At 37.6% G+C, this 14,866-nt stretch overlaps 1 protein-coding gene across 1 annotated transcript in view; it reads left to right on the forward strand.

The window, feature by feature from the left end:
- SLC6A2 (solute carrier family 6 member 2) overlaps positions 1-14,866 on the forward strand; it is a 72,043-nt gene that overhangs the window by 35,489 nt on the left and 21,688 nt on the right. Inside the window, 5 exon segments of the mRNA XM_075101633.1 lie at positions 4,668-4,806; positions 5,621-5,755; positions 10,401-10,504; positions 13,082-13,206; positions 13,974-14,086. Of these exon segments, the coding sequence (XP_074957734.1) occupies positions 4,668-4,806; positions 5,621-5,755; positions 10,401-10,504; positions 13,082-13,206; positions 13,974-14,086 (616 nt within the window).

The following is a 14,866-nucleotide window of genomic DNA, read 5'->3' on the forward strand; positions in this document are numbered from 1 at the left end:
GATTTTCAGATCATGACCCTTGGCATTTCTTTGTCCTTTGGTTTTGTTCCCTGTTTATAGTCAAATACTCACCACTTCCATAAAGAGTATGATCTGAATTGCTCAGGGTGGAGACAAAGCAAAGGTTTATAATAATCCTTGTTTCATAGATGGGAACACAGAGAAGAATTTAGTGGTTCCAACATTTCCTATTATCAGAATGATCACTGGATCCTTCATTTACTGAGTCCCACTGAGCAGCTTCCCTCCTGCTTCCTCAATAATTTATCTTTAGTAGGGTTTCTTTGTGAATACCAAACAGCTGGGCTTCCTGTTAGCTCTTTGCAATCTGACACCAAATCAAAGAGGACCCAAGTGCTGCACAAAGACAAAACAGAAGACAGTGGTACCAGCAAACAAATTGCTGTTTGCTGATTTCAGTGGAGGTGAACTACTTCCCATTAGCTGAATGCAGTGGGGAAGTAAGGCAAGAACTGGTGCCAGGGTTATTGGGTAACTAGGGGAATCTTCCCACAGAGAGCACAGGGGAGGAGAGGACCAGAAGTCGTCTCCCAAAGAGAGAAACCAGAATCTCTTAATGCAGCTTCAGTCTGAAATTCCTTCACATTCCTGCTCCTCTCGCAGGAACTCTTGGGACCCGTATTTACAGTGAGGTACAGTCACAAAGTCATTGCAAATGTAATTTACACTCCCTTACATGGAAAGTGGTCCTAGCATAAATCAGGCTCCTTTGCACAAATCCCTGATAAAAAAAAAATATTTAATTTCTTACCTCTAGCGCATGTTCTTTGATTCTTAGTGCTGTACTAACTAAATATTGCTAGAACACTGAGTAGAAAGCTTAAACAATTTATTAGCACCACTTGTATTTTGATCAGCATAATATAATAGGTCCCTGTTCTACTTTGTCAGCTCCATCTGTTAGTGTTTATTCTCAATGTTTCCCCCATAACATTTTCTTCTCTTTTTCGCACGTATTTCTCATCTGCTTTCATTCTTCTCTCAATAACAACACTCTGCAGGGAAAATACTAATTCTAATTGTCATACTGCCTCTGATTTTTCCTTTCTCTTTGACTCAGAATTGTGAATTATGAGAGTTTATTTTGTTAGCAGAATTGGACAAACTTCACTATACTTATAAAACAAGGATCACTTTCAGAAGCTTTTACTTAAGAGATTCTCCATGGCTTTAGACATAATTTAAAGAAGTTGACAGACAACAGAAGCTGACACTAGTTGGTTCTGTATCTCCTCTGGTTCCCTGGCTTAGGGGTTTAAGAAAGATGAGTTTATGCCATTTTGTACATACCTCTATAGCATTTGAAAATGGGACAATCCTGGAGTTAGTGAAGGCAACCTCAATTCAGGAATGGATGCTGGCCACACTGTATTATTCTGCTGTAGTACCAAAAGGCTGAAAATTCAGGTGTTTGACCTCAAAGCTTCCTGAATGGGGAATCTTGCAGTATCTCTTCACATTTTCCTCCTTGTGGCCAGTATAAGGGTAATGACTGAGTATCATCTAAAGGAGCCAGTCAGGGATTTATGACTCAACCTGCCTTAACAGAGACAGGCTAAAAACAGCCTCAGCTCCTCCTGAAATAAGTAATCCTTGATGTGAAACAAGAATATCTGTGGCATAATTGAGCTAACTGGATTTTCTGTAGCATCACTGATGTATGCTAACTTGGACGAATATGATGAATGCAAAGTTGTTTTTATATTTGTCCTTCTCCAAAAATGATTGTTTTTCAAAGAACATTACAGAGCTATGGCCTTCAAACCAAGAAGGTTTAGTCTATCTAATACTTTGGCTGCTGCTTCTCTCCTCCGTCTCTTCAGTTGTCAGCACATCTTAACCTAAATAGCAGTCTAGCACTAGATATTCATACTTAATGAATGGTACCTCTGGAACAGAAATGTAGCTTCTAATAGGTAAATATTCACAAACTACTTGCCAACAACTCTCTAAAAGGACATCTTTCAGAAAGCTTCTGTGACTTATCTTCAAAGGTCACAAAGGAAAACAAAAAAAGAAAAGAGGAAAAGAAAGCAAACCCCACCAGAATTACAGCTCAGAAACAGCAGCTGTCACAAAGATTTCCTTGCTTAGCTGCCCAGTTACACAGCTGTTTTGACCGGTTAAAAAAGTATTTTTCTCCTCCTATTTTATGATCCCTAACCCTGATTAAGGGAGCAGAACTCTTGGAATGGACATTCTCCTGAAAATCCTGGGAATCCCACATTTGAAATGGCGGTTTTGGCAAGCGTTCCAAACATTAAGACACATTGCTAGCTACTTCTTGGAAAGCAAACACACAAGGAAGCAGGCTTCTTTACAAATCCAGACGAATATCTGGGCAAGAAGAATAAAAAGTTATATGGGCACAAAGAACGTAAGATCAGATTCAATTTTTCTGAGTAGACATCTACACATCATAATCCAAAAGACTTTACAACATCCAGCCCTGACAGCGATAGCAGTGTAAGTGTGATAGCACGGATTGCCGAACCCCTCCCAAGATTCTGGACAAACTTTCTGATCAGAAGCCTGTGGTGCTTCCGCTGTGTGCTTGATACCACTGCCCAAGCTGGTAAGTTTAGAATGGAATCAGACATCCCTGCCCAGAATTCACTTACACCTGGGGATCCTCTGGCAAATTATGCTTTATTAGCAGAAATACAAGTAGCTTTCACTCACACTCTAAGCAAAAGTTGAATGAGACCTACTTATTTATTTACATTTAATTAAAGAGGATAGGTTTTTAGACACCAAGAAGCCTACCTCTATGTTTTACTGTTTCCACAGGTAACAGCTATATTGTTACATAGCTATATTGGTGTATAATGAGTTAAATGCATAAGTTTCTAAATAGGAACATTCTCGAATATATGCCACAAGCACATGGTCACTACCCTTTTGATGCCTCACTTGCCTTACAGTGCAACAGGAACAGATCAGCTGCTTAATTTAGGAGGATGCTTTCTACAAGTAGCTTTTATCCAGCCTGGGATAAATCACAGGAACCATCCAAAAATACAGCATTTCTTATAAACATGAGAAATTACAGAAACAGAACTATTATAATTCTTAGTTGATCATATCTTGATGCTTTAGGAATCAAAAGCGAATTGTATGCAACTCTTTCGTATTACTAGATGGATCATTCTTAATGGGCCTTAATTTTCCCAGCATCTTTCCACAGTTTAAGCACCTCAGAGACATTTTTCTGTTTTCCCCATTTAAGTTGACACAGGTTTGTCCTGTCCTGGAACTTATTCAACTATCTCACGCATCTCTGACTTGATAAGACAAGTGCTTCAGTTAATTCTGAAAAACCATCTATCTGCTAAGAGATTGTATGCAGACAGCCAGTAAGGCTGGAATTATACTCCTCAGGATTTAGTCTCTACATGTCTGCAGTCATGCAGGGCAAATCACTCAGTACTTCAGTTTCTCTGAAAAGTAGTTATCTTCATAAAACTCATTAAGGTCCTCCAGTGAAATGGGCTTTTTTGATTTAATTTGTTTGTACTATCATGGTACTAAGAAAAGACAATAGAGATCAGCTTTCTATTTTCCCCAAAAAGTGCATAGCAAATAACAGGTGATAGGGAAAGAGGAGGAGACAAGGAAGGTCATGACCATTTTATTTGGATGGGCACTGAAACACTAAGAAATTGAATCCCTGAGCCAGCATCCTGTAGATCAGAACCAGGGGTTAGCTCTGCAATTCTCCTCTCTTGCAGGGCTCCAGCCACAATGCCATTCCTCTTTGCAATTGCAGCTTTCAGTAAAGCAAAATATTGCTGCATTTTTTAGGTTTGAAGAAGCAGCAAGAGACACTTCAATAGCATAGAACTGAGTTAAAGCAAGGGAGATCCACTACAAAATCTCTCCCATATCCCTGTGCCTGTTGCATACAAAGTGTTTTGACAACTCTAATTGTAGCTTTTCTCCATTTCAATCTATTTCATTACTTAGATCTCAAAAGAACTAGCGTGCCCTGGTAAGCAACAAAATTTCCTCTGCTACCATGCCACTAGCTCAGTGAACAACACAGAGCACTATATCCAATTTAAATTTACCAACTGTTGCTCTTCCTATCCAACCACGTTTTTGAAGCCTCACAATAGCTTATTCAAAAAGAAATTGAAAGTAACTTTGGAACTGCCCAAGTTGCAGGAAGCCAGCTGTTTACTTATCTAGAATCACAAAATAATTTAGGTGGAAAGAGATCTCTGAAGGCCATCTAATACAACTCCTTACCCAAAGCAAGGCTAACTTCAAAAGTAAATCAGTCTGCTCAAGGCCTTTACTGGCCAAGTTTTAAAATCTCCAAGGATGGCAATTCTCTGGGGATCTGTTCAATATTCAAGCAAGAATCAACAAATGACTGCCAAAATCCCCAAACACTTCCACTGAAGGAAAGAAGAGAGTGCTGTCATTATGGCACTATGGCACTGATGGGCCAGTGAGAACATAAAGTTATTGTGGGAAGAAGAACAATACATGGCTTCGTGAAACAGATTTCACTGTTAGCGATGTCAGTAGGGCAGCTACTATTGCAGTGCAGCATCCATTTCTGTTGCCCACAGGATGAGATATGTAAAACCCTTTTTCCCCCAGTGACTCTGCTTTGTTTCTGTGTATCTGGTATGTAGGCGAGGAGTTCTGCACCTGCATGAAAGCCGTGGAATCCATGATCTTGGCTTGCCTCGCTGGCAACTTTCCCTCTGCCTCTTGGTGGTGGTAATCATTCTTTTCTTTAGTCTGTGGAAAGGCGTGAAGACTTCAGGAAAGGTAGAGCTAATATTGTCCTTCTATCTCAACTATGTTCTTTGTCTCCTTTAAGAAGCCTCCTAATTTTAGAAAGCAGGAGACTAAATCACTGCTTCTGAGGGATCTCTGGGGACCAAACCATGCAAGAGGCTTTCATATATGTACAGTGGAAATACACAATCCAGATTCAGCCTTTATTTTATTGACAAGTTTTGCTTGTGTGATGTTCCAACTGGAAATTTTATTAGCATATTATTTTCAATTCAACATTAGTGGTCTCATCCAGAAAATATTTTGAAAGACTTTAATTTGTCTTTAATGTGCCTCCTATTCTTAGCCAAATGTACTGATGTTTCAATGGTTTAAGATACTTTGGGTTTATGATATAAAATGCCATAAAAGAAGGAATATCTGATGAAAGTAATTTGAAATTACTCTTTGGCATCCCTCAGAAAACACCTCAACAGAAATTCTCGGGTTGGATACATCTGAGATGTTTTTGTACACGTTCATGAAAGAATCACGTAACATCAGGCAATGACTGTACTTGTTTACTTAACAAATATATAGCTGAACAGTTAATCAGCATTCTAACACACACTAGTGAGGTATAAGCACTCCAAGCCTTCTATTTGTCAAAACTGCCTCCTACTGGTATCTGTAAACACACATAAAGACTCATGATACGTAACAGCATTTTCCCCCAAGGTGTCCTATAAAGAGCTTCTCCATCAAGCTGAATGGACAAAACCAAGAAAGCGCCAGCTATATTTTTCACACATTCTTCAGTCTTCTATAACAGCTGATTAACCTTTGGGATCTCTGTTGTCTGCAGGTTGTTTGGATAACAGCCACTTTGCCTTATGTTGTATTATTTGTGTTGTTAATACATGGAATAACCCTGCCTGGTGCATACAATGGAATAAATGCATACCTGCACATAGATTTCAGAAGGCTGAAAGAAGCCACGGTAAGCGTACTCTTCTGCTCTCATTCCCTTGTTATTATTAAGTCTGTTGCCCCTGTTATTAAAACTGAAAATATTAGAGCTAATTTCTCAACTCATATAGCCACACTTCTGCTTTTGCATAAGCACTAGTCCACTGTTGCTGATAGTCTAACTTTCCAACACTCCATAACAGGATTATCTCAGCCTGAACCCAAATTGTACTGATTGCAAAATAATTATAATCATAATCTATTATAGATAATTATAGATAATTATATATTATAATTATATATTATATAATTATATATATTATCTAATTCTATATAATATATAAGAATATATAATGTATAATAATAAATATATCAATATATAATAATTTGTTATTATTATTACTATTATTATCATCATCATTGTAAAAAAACCAACAAAAACCCTGTACGTGGGCATTTTCAGGTGTGTCAGTCAATTCAAGTCCATGCTTTGACTGTGCGCTCTGTAAACTGTGGTATCCTTTAAACATGAACACTGAGTTATACAAAAATTTAATTCTTAAGAGACTAAGAATGCCGTCAAGAAGAAAATTTTGCTTTTTGAAACACTAGGTTAAACATTAGCCTGGTAAACAAAGATCCTGGCCTATGGAAACCTTGCTAAACATACTAAGTCAGGACTAACTCACCTAATCACGGTCCTTCGTACAAATGAGATCTTCAATAATATGAAGTTCTTACCTTACTATTGAAAGTAATGTACGTTTCCCTGTATCATTTAACAACACTACAAGACATTGTCATTAAATATATCCAAAGCAACTCAAATTGTGGACTACCTTGGAACTAAGAGTTATTTCATCCATTGTAAAGCAATGTCTATGAGTATAGTCACTAACTCGTGAAATCACCAGTATTTCAGACCTATGAAGACAATGTTCTGGTGACTACAAATTGATCTTACCACTGTGCTATTCTAAAAATATCATAAATCATTTATAAGACTGTTATCTCTGTGGACGGGTCACAAGGCCATTCAAATGGTTACAAAACTGAAAAACAAGGACCTAGTTCTACTAGAGGGAAATGAACGGTCTTGAAAATGTGAAGCTTTCAGAGGTGTCCATAGTCTGTACATAGTTGCACAGTACATTTCCTATGCATCCTATATTGATTTTTCCTGCATAATTAAAAAGGCAGACAAAGATCTTGTATTCTAATATAGACCTATTTTATATACTCTTAGCAAAACAATCCTTCCTTGGTTTTGTAATACTAAATTTGGAAACTGGATAACAACAGAAGTTATCATCAGACCCCAGACCCCATCTCACTCCATTTTGGAGTAGTCAAACTGAACTTCAGATATGGGACTTTCATCAACCTTTGTCACCTAAGCAGTTCATATTTATGCGTACTCATAAATACAAAGATGCAAGGATGAACACAGGAGGTGCTTAAATTTTTCTCACATATTTTAAGTGCTGTTTGGAAAAAAAACATCACAAGTTCAACTAGATGTCTATGGACCTGTGCCAGCTTGCATCAGTTCAGAATCTAGGTCTCCATTATCATAGCTGCCTTCTGCTTTTGGAAGGATATTCTGTGCACTGCTCTTTTTTTGGCTTACTATTTGGATGCAGCTGCTATTTGGATGCAGCTGCTCTTTGGGTGACCCTAAAGTTATTTGTTTCAAAGATTAAATTTTTCAGACAACAACAACAACAACGTTGCTCTAGAATAATAAAAGGCTAAAGATCGTTTATAAGAAGTTTCACAAACTGCATTGTCACATCAGCCTGTCTGCTGCTTGGAGACTGGGAACCTGCTGCTGCAATAGGCTTGTGTGTTTAATCTTTGTCCTCAGGCTCCAAAGGACAGACTCCTGCTTCGGTTCTGTGTCAATGTGTCCCTGAATCGTTCTGATTTATGATTTTTTTTCTCCCAAATGAAGAATCTAAGAAAGAAACATTTTAAGTCACAAACAGGAATGACCTACAGAGGGCTCTGCCAATGCCCTTCTAAAAAACCCTAGAGCATCCTAATCAGTGTCAAGGGCTGCCTCATTTACAAGGCCACGTACTGCACAGCACTGAGCAAGCTCTGAAACACCTCAGTTTTTTGGAACACTGAATCCACAAAGGGCATCTCTATGAAAAGGAGAGGAAAATATTCACCTTAGAACCTCTTAATTAGACCAATGCCTAGCTATATTTTTTGCTGAAAGTCCAAAAACTACAAAGCCATAATACTCATCTCTACTGCACAAATGGATACATTAAATATCTGTGTAAAACAGCAGCTACAGTTCTGTTCTGCTAAAGGAATTGGTGTTAAATACAGACTTAAATCATACATGAGAAGACACACAATCTTTCATACACCTTAACAAGTTTCCTGAAGGTTATATAACATCTGGGGCTGCACATGTTTCCTCTCCATACAGCACTGTAATTCTTTAAATCCACATACAGAAGAAATAATATGCACAAAGATTATAATGGCATAAACAACCATGAAGAAAGCTGGAAATATTGATGACTGCCTCCTGTAAAATGTTTCTGTTGTTTCATTTTTAATGCATATAAAACCAATATGCTACCATAAAATGTATTTGCCTATGCACCAACCAGAAGCCATTCAGCTGAAGTGAACGGAGAACATGAGCATGAACTGCAGAAGAACCAGCCCCACTGTCTGTTTCACATCCTGCTTTGTTATAACAAATGGAATGTTTTGCATTTAATCTTAGTTCTAAACGAATTTCTGGTTTCCGCTCTTTTTTCCCCTTCACCTTCATCTTCTCAATTTGATTCCTAATTAGCTGCCATGAGCCAAGACTCTTACTCAACAGATACTTAAGCATATGCATAACTCCTTTGGCAGGCAGCAGGTGCTAACCTCCTACTTGAACTGATAGGACTTAAGCTAACGCTTAATGGTGCATGAATAGTAAGAAAGGGGAAGTGTGAGTACAACTTTACTGGCAAGACACAAACAAGCTAAAGAACCACTAAAATCAAATGCCTTATGGTGGCAGCATGCATATCTAGTGATAGTTTAAGCAAAACATAGTTTAAAAAGATTTCAGGAACTTTGATGACCACACAAGTTATGGGAAGTTTTAAAAACCAAGAAAAACATTAGGAGGCTTGGCATCCAAATACACACTTTTCAGAGAGTACAACCGTATTTGATCTTAACCATTATGTGGAGATAGAACATTAAGATGTAACTGGGTATGTAAAAGGAATGAGCAAGGAATTCATTTTACAGGATTGTTTTGCTATTTAGTAAAAGTGATCTATAATACCTAAAAGCCCTATAAGCACTGCAATTTGAAAAAATCATATCCACCTATCCACTGGTATGCAGTAAATGCATGATAGATTGTTCTTCATATTATCTTTCAACTAATTCACTCTCAACAGTTCATAAAATTAAGTTTCTTTACAAATCCAGAGCCAAATAAATGGCTCGCAGTCTTCAGCAGGCAGTAGCTGGAAGCATCTATCATCTGTGTTAAGCAAAATAAGAGATCACTAGCATAACTGCTTTCACATAGCATGTTAGGATGGGATAATGAGCTCTTTCTTTCGACTGGGCCAAATGTGGAAGCTTAACATTAAAATCCCAATGCAATGGAGCTCATAAACTTCTTAGATCTGTTAGAAAGCCGCAGATGAGTAGATACATTGAATCTGATTTTGTAGATATGGACGGAGATGAAATTCAGTGCTTTTCACAGTCTTTAGCGCTTGGCAGGTTTAATCAAACACTGAAGATCTCATTTTGAGAAATGTCGAGTACTATTCACTCCACTGACTTCATTACCCTTGTTGAAAATGACTGTTTAAATATCTCTGTGTAACAACTGAATAAGTGAAACCTTCATTAACCAGGGTAAACTATTTTCAGGCTTCTGATTCAGGAGACCAGCACTGTGGCATTGCTCCTGACTGCTGTCTGCACATCTTGAGTGGATGTTGGGCTGAAGGGTTCACTTTAGAAAATTTTGTGGTATTAAAAGCATGTATTCTCTAGTGGACAATTCTTAAAATGACCAAGCTTCATCTAAACTGAAATTTAATGACTATCACAGGAATAACTCCATCTCCGAGTAAATGGGAAAGGTGACAGATAACCTGCAGGGTTCTGCTGACAGCATATCCGTCATGCTTCAGCTTCTGAGACAAGAAAGCATCACGTAAAGTGTAGTAACAGTCCCATGAAGAAAGCTCTCTTATGGGAAAAAAAATATCCTGTAACTCTGGACCCATTAACTATTTTTAGTTTTCTGGTTGTACATTCCAAACTAGCTTGGAACAAGAACTATTAGAAGTGTATTTCTGTCACCCAGGAGAAAAATCATGTAATCATTTCAGTACTCAGTAAAAGCTGAGAAGTACAGACCCAAGTGGTATACCCCACCGTGGCAGCAGTGTGCCTGCACTGAGAACTTGCCCACTGCTTCAGCCCTTACCATTTTGGGTTAAGCCATTCAAGACCATGACTGTGCTCCATGTGGCATCTCACGGGGGCTGAGAAGCACTTATACTCCCATAAACGTGAATGTTGATCATTTTTCAAAAGCCAGTTGTCTTGTACACTCTTGCATTTCCTTGATGTATCTTTTGGACTGAACTGACACTGACAATGTTGGTGTCATTATACAGGTATGGATTGATGCAGCTACTCAGATATTTTACTCCTTAGGAGCCGGGTTTGGTGTTTTAATTGCATTTGCCAGTTACAACAAGTTTGACAACAACTGTTACAGGTAAGACAGCCTCTTCTTTCTTTACTGCTTCAGGATTATACAATTTTACTCTAACTGCAGCTGGATTAAGTACTGAGGTATCTCTTTATCTTCATTTATTAATGATGGTCAGAGTTGTGTGGACATAGTGACCAAGACAAATCTTGAAACACTGTCTTTCTTACTGGAATTTTAGCAACATGAACCTGCCAAGAGATCTGCTGTACAGCAAAAGAGAATGGCATTAGGTTTGGACTTTAGACAGCTATGTAAACCATGCTTGTGTTTGCCTTTCAAAAGTACCATTAAGAGCAGCAGTGAATACCAGATGAAATTTTAGTGGTCCAGAAACGAAAGCAGGATTTGTTTCCAGAAGTGTTTCTGTGCTTTGGGATTGTATTTCTGATACTTTATGTTGAGCTCCAATTTAGGAATGCACTTTAAATCAAGTCAGTTTGTAAGTGTTTTGCTGAGTCACCGCCATGGAAATTCAGCCAGAAGTGCTCTGCACCTTCTGAGAACTTCCAACACTTAGAAGTTTTGTAAACATCTCCTTTTGGAATGGACACAAGCATCACTTACAAATTTCCCACTAAATATAAATTCAGAAAGTACATGTATTATAAATACATTGTGAACTGAAGGATGGTGAAAAAAATGTTGAAGTGAAAAGGTACAAGAAAATATATAGATTTGAACTGCTTTAAACAGATTGAAAGACAAAATCATGGAATGCTTCCACTGACTTCAGAGAGTTTTGTACTAAACCCAGAGCGACATCAGGTTGCCAGCTGATTATTTGCAGTAGGTAATACTACCAGGTTTGATAACCCTTCAGTTAAAATGCTAGCCATAGCAGTCTTCCAAAATAATATTTACCATCTTCTGCAAATAATTTTGCATTAATCTCATAGCAGTTCCCTATATAACTTTCTTCTGTATTCTAATTTTGCTCTGAAATGGAAAAAAATCCACTTGAAACTAAGAAAGCACCACAGACTCAGACTCTATGTGAAATCATATTATTTAGTTCCTACCTTACTATATTTGTTTCATGTTGCTTCAAAAGCCTTGCCTTCCCTCTAAGAGTAATGTGTAGTTTTATTAAATGCTGTGTTTTAGTTCTAACCATAAAAGCAAGCTTCAATTCAGTAGCATTTACAACACTTACAAATATCCTTCTTTTGGTCAAATAGTTCCATAATGCGATGATATATTTTGTTCAAAAGGCTTTCTTTAAACAGAACAAATGAAAATAGCACTGTTTCCAAATGAAGGCCATGACTTGGCACTGTACTGTCCTATCTATTCTTCAACACACCTTCCTTGAGACGAATAGTGTCAGTAATGTCAGGTAGGGTAACAGTACTGAAAATCAGGGCCAGAAAATATGAGAATCTGTACTTAAATTATGATCTAGTTTTACATGCAAAATGCTGAGAGCTAGCTCAGCTCAGTTTATAATGAGATAAGCATCACATAATCCAGTTATTGCCTAAGTGAAAAGAAGCGTTTTTCACTTGCATAAAAATGTTTTTGAAGTGTGGGAAACAAGAAATACTGTTGTCATCTTACCAGTGAGAAATATCGAGCAAGTTTCTCCTTTAATGACTGAAAAGAATTTGAGTTTATGGGTCCAACCTGGTCTCTCTTGATCCTGCAGCCTTCCCCCAGGAAAACACTGTAAGAATTGCACTACATAAATTCTTCAATGTTATCAAAATAAAGTAATATAAGGAAGAGGATAAAGTTTGGCTTATGGCACCTACGTTTTTGGGTAGTGTAACTGATAAAAGGAAATCATATTTACTTTCTGCTTATTAAAGCACTATTTGGCATTACTGATGTTCACAGAGCCATGATCTCTGTTCTAAACGTCATATGTAGCAAAAGATTACATGCAAGACACTGTGCAGATTAGGTAGACATCTAAAGACATATGGTCTACTTATCTTCAAACTAAGTTTGGTAATAGGCATTAGTAATGCCCAGGAAAACTCATGCATCTATCATAGTACCATGGCAGATTGATTAAAAACCACAACTTTGTACAATCATTACTACATGATGCACACTGTATAATATTTAACCTTTAAACTAAATTCACTGTTGTAACAATCTGGTGAACAAGAGTTGTATTTTTTTTTACAAAAGCCAAGTCAACTTCGTAGATGAAGGGACCTCATTACAGATTAAGGATGGTTATCCGGTGCTATCTCAATGGCAGCACAGTTTGCTAAAAAATGCACTGAAAATACCCCGAACATCTGCTCACATTAACTGATGAACAGTAAGGCTCTTTCACTTCAGGCCGTGCTTTTGCTATGCTACAGCTAGCAACTAGGATGATGACATTACTCTTTAATATCTTAGTATTTAATATAGCTTTGTTGATTTTTTTTGAACAAAACTCATTTTTAAATCAAAATAGTAAACAGGTAATTTCCTAGCATAGTATGCTGATACGAGCTTTTGACCATCAGGATAATTGCACAATTAGCATTTCAACAAGAATCTTCCTATCACTATAAGACAATTCCCATCTAGTTCTTAAAGTGTTGGTTTTTTTTCACTGGGCTGTCTTCTCTCCATCATTAGGGATGCTTTGCTGACTAGTACCATTAACTGTGTCACAAGCTTCATCTCAGGATTCGCAATTTTCTCCATATTGGGCTACATGGCTCATGAGCACAAAGTTAAAATTGAGGATGTAGCCACTGAAGGTAGGAAGTGAATTTCATACTAGCTTTACCACTTTTTGTCCACAGTTTCTTTGCAAATGTGTTTATATTTGTTTCAAACAAATGTGTGAAAATCTCATGGAAGTGGCCTGAATTAAATTACTTGGAACTAAAACTGTGTGTACATGTGTTCCTGAAATGTGAACTCTAGATGATATTGATTCATCTCACCTCTACCAAACTGAGGGTCCCCAGCCTCTTGCCCCTGACAAGTTCAGCCTGTGCAACAAACAGGCATTTACCACCGCACAGTACCTTGTGAAAGTATTGCTGTTCAGTGCCATAGGTTACTGTTTTGGATGGTTCTGCTAGGCTTAGCTGTAGAGTCCTTTCACTGGTAACAGGTCACACATGATTTCAGTTCCTGTATCTCTCACCAGTCCGAAAGTTCTCCTGCCAAACAGTGGAGTCCACATCCACAGGGTTCCTTCTCTACTACATAGTTGAAAAATAGCTAGTGAGGTTGTGAAACCCATAAAAGATTATTAGACATGAAAAAGAACAAAATAGCTCGGGGGGGTGGGGGTGGGAGGTTTTAACACAAAACTGTCGTGAATATATTATTAAAGTATTTGGGATATATTTTTGGTATAATGAAAATTTTGTTTTAAACAGCTACTAGCGTGTGATGTGGACTGATGTAAAAGTCCACTTATTCACAATTTATCTTATTATAATGAACACTTTTGTGAAGCTAAGAAACATCCTTTAGAAATACTTTTTTTTTTCCTTTTTCTTTTCTATTTCAGGAGCTGGTTTAGTTTTCATCCTGTATCCAGAGGCAATTTCAACTCTTTCAGGATCTACCTTTTGGGCTGTGGTATTCTTCATCATGCTCCTTACTCTTGGCATTGACAGTTCTGTGAGTACTTTTCCCTTCTAGCCTTGACATTTTTCCTTTACTGTTACACTCTGTAACTGGAGAGGTGTCAACCTTAAACAGGGCCTTTATTACATTTCAAATAAACGTTCTGTACATTCCCTGAATCTGTTTTCACAGTCACAGCCAACTTACCAATAGTGTTACTCCTGGCAGTATATTCAAAGACTCACACTATTTAAGACGTTTAGGAAAAGATCAAATCTTTTACAAGCCAGCAAATAATTACTCACTGCTGCTTTTTTATGACCTTACAGAGGGGCTGTTCATCAACAATTATTACTATTTGAAGGTGTGACCTGACATCACTGCTATGCACTATTACTACTATGAACCTGCAATAAGGTTTTGGAACCCTAATTGCAAAACACAGGCCACCGTAAGACATTGAGTAGAGTGGTTTCTAGAAGAGATTTTTACATGTGCTGAAATTCATTAATCTGCTCAAGATATACAATGTCTGAAGGGAGTCTGATTTTTTCCTACAAGCAATGATACAGAATTTCCTGTAAATTTAGTCACAATTTAAAAACCACACCAGTATATTTTCATAGTGGTTTAATCTTACTACTATCCTACTGTAAAATGTTCAGTCTAACAAGTGTATTTGATCTTTCTATCATGTGATGACTTTTACTGTACTATGATATTCAGGATCACAGCAATTTCAGCCCAGAAAATATCCCAAGTTCCCTAAAAACTTCTGGACTGCTTTGTTCTTGCCAAAGAGGCATCAAGACATCCTGTTATATTTAGCTTAAA

The sequence above is a fragment of the Phalacrocorax aristotelis genome, chromosome 8 (genome assembly GCF_949628215.1).
Source record: "Phalacrocorax aristotelis chromosome 8, bGulAri2.1, whole genome shotgun sequence".
Lineage (NCBI taxonomy): Eukaryota > Metazoa > Chordata > Aves > Suliformes > Phalacrocoracidae > Phalacrocorax > Phalacrocorax aristotelis.